We start from the raw sequence: 8,678 nt of genomic DNA, 5'->3' as shown, positions 1-8,678 counted from the left end.
TTCTGCCCACACTTTGTCGGTGCGCAGCAGTTCTCCGCTTAACTTCCACCTTTATGTCTGACCATTTCTTCTTCAGTTCATTTACGGTGCGACTCTCAGATCCCACCGCGTTGACGGCATCAGACAAACTCGCCCACTCTTTTTTCTTTCTTTTGTTATTAATTCCAGAGGACAGATTTCCAAATAAAATATTTTTTCTTGTTTCTACCTCTGATAGTAGCACCTCTAATTCGTTTTCAGTGAAATTTCGTTTCTTGCTTGCTTTAGCCATGTTCTTGCAGGTTTCTTTTGCCAAATTGGACTAATTACCATATTTAAATTGATTGAATTGAGGGAGGAGACAGGGTGTGGTGTGGTGCTCGTGCATGTGCACTCAATTTCGCGTTGATTGGGATGTACAAAGAGAATGTATGTGGAATGCTGCGTACGCAGAGATTCATACATCAGATTTTTTGGGTGCGTACGCACATTTATGGCTTTGTCCGTACGCAATGTTTTAGTATGAATTCAACGCAAGTCTTTGTACATGAGGCCCCAGGTCTGTGAAAACATACTAGTAACAAACATTACAGGTTATAATCGAATATGAGATGCAGGTTTTGAATGTAGCTCAGTCATTGGTACGTTATCATGATAAAGGTCCAGGGTCCAGTTCAACATACAGTACCTCTCTCTCTATAGAACTTGCACTTTTCAAACTGTCATCACCAGGACTTTATTGCAGTGTTGTGTTGGTTAATGTTCCTGTGCCTTTTTAATCAAACACAGTCAATTTGGGTTTACCTGTCATACTGATACTTGTCATTTTGTTACTTCCTCAATGTATTTTTATTGGATCTTTAGGTAAGGAAGGGTGCCGACCAAAGAATGACTGACGTGTTTGTTCATTCATTTTCTACTACTGTTGTGTTATAAAACTAATATATGCTGCGTTGTAACTAGTGGATCCAACTACTCAAATCCATTAAATCTGTTGTACAATTCAATTTATTGACATTTATTGAAAAGAGTATCTACTCATAGAATGCTTTAATCTGTAACAATGTTGTAATTCACTTACTCCTATGAACAATATCAACACCAGGAACTCATTCGTTTCTAATTTACATTCATTTTGCAAAATATTTTGAGACGCATACTCGTAAGAAAAAGAATAGTATACATTAAATGAATAATGTCATCATAATTCAAAGAAGTTCAACCATGAGACTAAAAACAATTTCTTGGCCGCTTATATTGGTATGAACTTTAACAAATGGTTGATAGACAGCTGAGGCCAAAGTGTCCAGTACTTACCATAAACCGTATACATATGAACAGAGATCCTTCCTTAGTCAGACAAAAGACACCTGGCGAGAAGGCGATGTTGCCATGGTGAAAAATTCCCCACTGTCTGCAACCCCGTCAGCATTGTAACAATCTCCTTGAACTGCAGTCTCCTTGCTATATCCAGTGGGGTCTCATCATCATAAAGGACAGGAGAATACATCATATTACCACCAAAGCTTAGTGAAATAGTAACATAAAATGTCCTCTTATGCTTTATCAGAGGCGTCAAGCAGGTTAGAGAAGTGATGAATAAGCTTACCATAATGCACTTTGCAAAAGTGACCTCATACATACTTAGTTTTTTATAGAAACGTCTGCCTTTTTCTCCAGTAACAGTGGAACGAGTCTGTAACTCTTCCTCTGACAGACGTAGTGAAGGCCAGTGTTTCCCTGCTGAAATGCACAGTGAACACACAGGTCAAATAAGTCACAGAGAATGATCAGTCGCTCATTGTTCTAATACTCAACTATATACTTCATCTCAGTACTCACATAGTCCACAGCGCCAACCTCCACTTTAGTGCTCAAAACCAGATTCATTAGTTTCACACTCTTCCTTTGCTTGTCTACCTGTTGAGAGGAGGAAGGTTTATACCACAGATCCTATTGCTCTTACAGTGTAGTTTGTGTGGCTGGTCTGGGAGCCTTGACTGATGAGGAGAGACTTAAGAATTTGCGCCACTATATTCTAATGTCAGCGTTTCAAACTATATCCTACCAGAATGAGGTATCCAATCAACAGAATTGGCATGAGGATAGTGATCATCAGGTAATCCAGGAAGGAGAAGGTCCTCTTTGCAGGAGAGTGCAAACATGTCCTCTGTTTCTACAGGCAGACAGGGAGAGAGAGCATGGATCAGTGCCACACGTTTCACAAGACGCCCAGTTTTGGCATTCTCCTCATTGGTAACACGAACATTTCTGTATTGTTTATTCAATTGCATCACCTAGGTGAGGAACATCCTCATTTCCATTGTAGGTAACTACAATTACAGTGAAGTAAAGGACACGCTTGGTCTGATAGTATCCTTTTTTACCAAGTATTTACATATAAATGACATGGTGACATAATAACTAATAACTACTGTTTGTGTATTTGGTAGTCATAGAAACAAGCATCAATACAGTTACAAAGTTACACAACTACTGTCCAAATGTCTCAGAACTGCATTTCCACTACCTTGTTCCTTATAGCTACATCTGCCTCCAGGTCCAAAAGGTACTTGACCATTCTGATGTTTCCACATCTGCAGGCAGCTATGACTGGTGTATCGCCAGATTCCCCATCTTGAACCTTTAAAGTCTTGGCATCCTCTTTTAGAATGTGGTACACCTTGCGAAGGTCGTTATCGTAGGCAGCTTGGCAAATGGGCTGCGGAGATAAGCAAATGGTAGAATAGAAAGTAACTTCATAAACCAGTTCATGCATTTGTAGTTGTAAAAGCAAGTAGAGCAGAAAATGGCTACTGTTTATTTGACTGATGTAGCTGGCAAGGTAACTGCTGTTTGACTTAACAGAAAAAGAAAAAAAAATTCCCAGTGCTGAGCTAGTAGTGTAACTGACATGTAACGTTAGCTAATGTTTCATCCCCTCTCGACTGAAGTTCTGTCTGAAGTGAATGAACTAGCTAGCTAGCTAGTAGCTAGCTACCACAGCCAGTTCAGCTCTAGCCTCTAGCGATCTGTCAGGTAGCAGTATCTAACAGCTGTTGTGTGTATGTAAAATGTTTTTTAGCTTTTGTTTTGTCCCGTTTCAACAGAAGTAAATTAACTTGGCTTGTTTCCGCCAGTTGATGTACCATTAGAGCTAACTAAAAGTTGGCTAACGTTAGATATTTTTTATCCTCACAGTCAGTATAGCAATGTAACGTTATTGTTCTGTCAGTTTCCCTAGCTTTCACACTGACACAGTGTAAACAGCTCTACAGGCTTCACTGTCATGGTGCACACTCAGTACACAACACTATGCTCATCACGTCTTAGCAGGATCAGATGGTGACAGGTGTCCCAGCAGTGTCAGACAGCCAGGGAAGACCAGTCTACTGAGCTAAGGTGAATTTTGCAGTATATTATAACAATCAGTGAATGGATACAAAGTTCCATCTTGAGTTGATGGGCAGACTACAGTCTGGGATCTGGGAAGAATTGTCATTTCAATTATTGAACCATTGCTTCTATTATTGGATAATAAAATGTATAAATGTACACCAAGGTAATTATTTGTCATGCCTCATCTGAGCAGGATCAGTCTGTGACGGCACTGAGGTGAACGATTGCAGATGCAACACTTTATTCTCTCGGTGCAGCAAACACTGGACAAGCCAGAAGCTTCAAAGATTGAAACTATTTTAAGGCAGTCTGACAAACCTCAAGTTGATTTACAAACTGTATCAAGGGTTGATAGAGGCTTTTCCCGATGACACTAAACATGTCAAACAAAAATATAAGGAAGACCTGGGAGACTGATGATGATTGATGAATGGATACAGATATGTTTGAATGCCCAGTCATGTTCATATAATCTCAGACTTAAATTACTGAAGTTTAAGACCATCCATAGAATGTACTATATGCCAGTGAAACTGAATATTATGCATTCAGAAATGTAATTCCTCTGCTGGAGGTGTAAAACACAAAAGGGGACATATTTCAATATGTTATGCTCTTGTGAAGGCTGACTGAATTCTGGCAAATAGTATGTTATTTTATCTCAGAATGTCTACAGACTCTCCCTTCTCCCTGTTTTTCTTTGCTTAGAAATGTTGATACTGGAGACATCAGAAGAAACTGTGTAACCTAGTGTTTATGGCGGCTAGGAAATGTATTGCCATTCATTGGAAGGTTGGTTATCCTCCCACAATGTCACAATGGATGGCAGTAATGTCAAGTTATGTATCAATAGATTATATTTATTACAAGATTATGGGTATACTGTGCAACTTTCATACGGTTTGGATGCCTTATATGGAATACTGTATGACAAAAAGAGTCTGTATTGAAAACATGCCCTTGTCAGGGGAGATACCTATTAAGACAATCCCTAGCTGCTGGGCTGCTCAGTCCTGGCCCTGGGGGTCTGCCGTACTGTTGGTTTTCACTCTGGCCTTGGCCTAACGCACCTGAAACCAATAACTAATGTTTCACTAAGATCCTAAAGCTGAGTCGGGTGTGTTGGGTTGGGGCGCTGCAGGGCGGTGGACCCCTAGGGGCAGGACGGAGCTCCACAGTACTATTAGGCCTATGATATGAAATACAGTGCCCTCCGTAATTATTGGGATAGTGAAGCATTTTTTCTTATTTTGGCGCTATACTCAAACTTTGGATTTTAAATCAAACAATGACTATGAAGTTAAAGTGCAGATGGTCAGCTTTCATTTGAGTGTAATTTCATCCATATCGGGTGAACCGTTTAGAAACACTTTGTACATAGTCACCCATTTTAGGGCTGCAAAGGTATTGGGACAAATTCCCTTATGTGTATTAAAGTAGTAAAAAGTTAAGTATTTGGTCCCATATTCATAGCACGCAATGACTACATCAAGCTTGTGACTCTACAAATTTGTTGGAAGCATTTGCTGTTTGTTTTGGTTGCGTTTCAGATTATTTTGTGCCCAATAGAAATGAATGGTAAATAATGTATTGTGTAATTTTGGACACAACGTCTCTAAGTTAATGTGGATGCTACCATGATTACGGATAATCCTGAATGAATCGTGAATAATTATGAGTGAGAAAGTTAGACGCACAAATATTATACCCCCAAGACATGCTAACCTCTCACCATTACACTAATAAGATAGCTTAGCATTTTTTTTTGTGGGGGGGGGGGGGGGGGGTATGATATCATTTACATTTTAGTCATTTAGCAGACGCTCTTATCCAGAGCGACTTACAGTTTCAGTGAGTGCATACATTTTTCATACTGGCCCCCCGTGGGAATCGAACCCACAACCCTGGCGTTGCAAGCGCCATGCTCTACCAACTGAGCTACAGGAGGCCCTATATTTGTGCATCTATAATTTTGTCACTAGTCATTATTCACGATTCATTCAGGATTATCCATAATCTTGGTAGCATCCACATTCATGTAGAAGTGTTTAGAACTATATGATATTCTTATTTACAATTTACATTTGAGTCATTTAGCAATAAAAGTGAACCCAAAAGGGTCATATTAGATTGTGTAGAAATGCAGGAAATTAGCTTTAGAAGATACGTTTGCCTACACAAACCGTATTAGGCTACAGTTAATCTATTGCGATGCTAATTTTAACAAGAAAATGCAACAATTGTGGGTAAGCACTTTGTGTTAAAGTAAGGCATCCCTTACAAAAAATATATTGCAGTTTTGAAACTGCAGTAAAAGTGCAGTAGGCACTGCAATCTACTGTGGTATTTTTTGCAGAATAACTGTGTACTACTGTTGTTGAACTGCAGTTATACTGCACTGTAACTGCAGTAACATTTTCATTTACTGAAGTAAAAAAAACGTATGGGCCTCCGAAGTGGCGCAGTGGTCTAAGGCACTGCATCGCAGTGCTTGAGGTGTCACTACAGACCCGGGTTCGATCCCAGGTCAAAACTGGCCATGACCAGGAGTCCCAAAGGGCTGTGCACAATTGGCCCAGCGTCGCCCTGGTTAGGGGACGGTTTGGCCGGGGGGCTTTACTTGGCTCATGGCGCTCTAGTGACTCCTTGTGGTGGGCCGGGTGACTGCAGGCTGACCTCGGTGGTCAATTTCCTCTGACACATTGCTGCGGCTGGCTTCCGTGTTAAGGAGCGCTGTTTGGCAGGTCATGTTTCGAGGACGCATGACTTGACCTTCGCCGAAGCCCGTTGGGGAGTTGCAGCGATGAGACAAAATTGTAATTGGATATGATGAAAAGGGGGGGTACATCTTTTAAAACTTATTTTGGAAGCAGTATTTGCAGCATACTGCAGTTATACTGCACCCTGACTGCAATCTTTTTTCGTAAGGGATGGCGCAACAACACAACATGTTCACTAGAATAGAGCCCAGCATTTTTATACATGATCCTAAGCATGATGGGATGTTAACTGCCTAATTAACTCAGGAACCACTCCTGTGTGGAAGCACCTGTTTTCAATATACATTTTACATTTTAGTCATTTAGCAGACGCTCTTATCCAGAGCGACTTACAGGAGCAATTAGGGTTAAGTGCCTTGCTCAAGGGCACATCGACAGTTCACCTAGTCGGCTCGGGGATTAGAACCAGCGACCTTTCGGTTACTGGCACAAAGCTCTTACCCACTAAGCTACCTGCCGCCCCCAAATATACTTTGTATCCCTCATTTACTCAACTGTTTCCATTATTTTGGCAGTTAGGACCTTCATTTGTAGCAATGTGTGGTGATTTCCATCTATCCACGTTGCAGAGATCAGTACAGCAGGGTCGCAGGCAAACGCGTGGCGAGCTGACATTTGCCCCCATGCTTTTGATTCGGTTGAATAAAAAACATTGACACAAAAGCGATGAAAAGGAGGGACAAAGTAATGTTGTTTAGACTGCTTTGCCTCATGATTTGTCAACTTGTGCACAATTAATCTGTGCTATAGTCTGATCAACTATAGCCTACTGATAACAACCACAGCTGCAGGTAGCCTGGAGAAACCCTATGAGCTCTGATCCCCTCTGGCCAGGGGAAACGAAGCGGTAACGTCATATATTTATAGCCTAAGCTACGTACTTTATTTATAGCCTAAAATAGGCCTATTTATTTGTGTTAAGAGACAATGTGAATGTGATAAATTTGGTTTATGTTCAAAACTTCGGGTGACTAGGCTGCCTAGACCTTATCAATCCAAAATGATTGACTGGAATTAATCAATCAACACAATAGTGATGACATACTGTATGAGTAACTTTTTAATTACAGCTGCAAAGGCCTAAATGGATGATATACATACATCTATATACATTATATATATCTAGCTAGTTTTTCTATGCATCGGCAGAGTCCGGTAAGCTCAAGGCGGGTGGTGTGTGTCTCTTAACAACAGCTTGTGTGTTAACAACAGCTGGTGCGCAATCTCTAAGGAAGTCTCGAGGTTCTGTTCGCCTGAGTTAGAATACCTCATGATAAGCTGTAGACAATACTATTTACTAAAAGTTTGTCTATATTTTTTATGGCTGTCTATTTACCACCACAAATGATGCTGGCACTAAGGCCGCACTCAACAAACTGTATAGGGCCATAAGCCAACAAGTAAATGCTCATCCAGAAGCGCCGCTCCTTGTGGCCAGTGATTTGAATGCAGGAAAACTTAAATCCGTCTTACCCGATTTCTACCAGCATGTCACCTGTGCAACTAGAGGCGTAAAAACTCTAGCTCACCTTTACTCCACACACAGAAACACATACAAACTCTCCCTCGCCCTCCATTTGGCATATCTGACCATAACTCTATCCTCCTGATTCCTGCTTACAAGCAAAAACTCAAACAGGCAGTACCAGTGACACGCTCAATACGGAAGTGGTCCGATGAAGCGGATGCTAAGCTACAGGACTGTTTTTCTAGCATAGAATGGAATACGATCCAGGATTCAGCCGATGGCATTGAGGAGTTTACCACATCAGTCATCAGTTTCCTTAATAAGTGCATTGACGACGTAATCCCCACAGTGACCGTACGTACATATCCCAACCAGAAACCATGGATTACAGGCAACATCCGCGCTGAGCTGAACGCTAGAGCTGCCGCTTTCAAGGAGTGGGAAACTAATCTGGACGCTTATTATAAATCTCGCTACGCCTCAGACGAACCATCAAACACGCAAAGCATCAATACAGGACTAAAATTGACTCCTACTACACTGACTCTGATATATCTTAGCCGATGTGAGTAAGACCTTTAAACAGGTTAACATTCACAAGGCCGCAGGGCCAGACGGATTACCAGGACGCGTACTCAGAGCATGCGCTGACCAGCTGGCAAGTGTCTACACTGACATGTTCAACCTCTCCCTGACCCAGTCTGTAATACCTACATGTTTCAAGCAGACCACCATAGTCCCTGTGCTCATGAACGCCAAAGTAACCTGTCTAAATGACTATCGCCCCATAGCACTCTGTAGCCATGAAATGCTTTGAAAGGCTGGTCATGGCTCACATCAACACCATCATCCCAGACCCACTTCAATTCGCATACTGCCTCAACAGATCCACAGATGACGTAATCTCTATTGCGCTCCACACTGCCCTTTCCCACCTGGACAAGAGGAACACCTATGTGAGAACGCTGTTCATTGACTACAGTTCAGAGTTCAACACCATGCTCACGCACTCCAAGCTCATCACTAAGCTAAGGACCCTGGGACTGAACACC

At 41.5% G+C, this 8,678-nt stretch overlaps 1 protein-coding gene across 1 annotated transcript; it reads right to left on the bottom strand.

Moving 5' to 3' along the window:
• Positions 1 to 160: 160 nt before the first annotated feature.
• LOC311134236 (ankyrin repeat domain-containing protein 22-like) lies at positions 161 to 6,773 on the bottom strand (the record flags this gene model as incomplete). The annotated part of the gene is made up of 5 exons (XM_084167856.1): positions 161 to 1,722; positions 1,822 to 1,899; positions 2,048 to 2,155; positions 2,510 to 2,701; positions 6,738 to 6,773. 5 exons carry the CDS (start codon positions 6,771 to 6,773, stop codon positions 1,624 to 1,626), a joined length of 513 nt encoding a protein of 170 aa, XP_084023982.1. The 3' UTR covers positions 161 to 1,623.
• Between the last annotated feature and the right edge of the window lie 1,905 nt (positions 6,774 to 8,678).

This window comes from Coregonus lavaretus (assembly GCF_964263955.1).
Source record: "Coregonus lavaretus genome assembly, chromosome: 1".
Lineage (NCBI taxonomy): Eukaryota > Metazoa > Chordata > Actinopteri > Salmoniformes > Salmonidae > Coregonus > Coregonus lavaretus.
The sequence above is the reverse complement of the archived record's forward strand: the minus strand, read 5'-3'. Positions and strand labels throughout refer to the sequence as shown.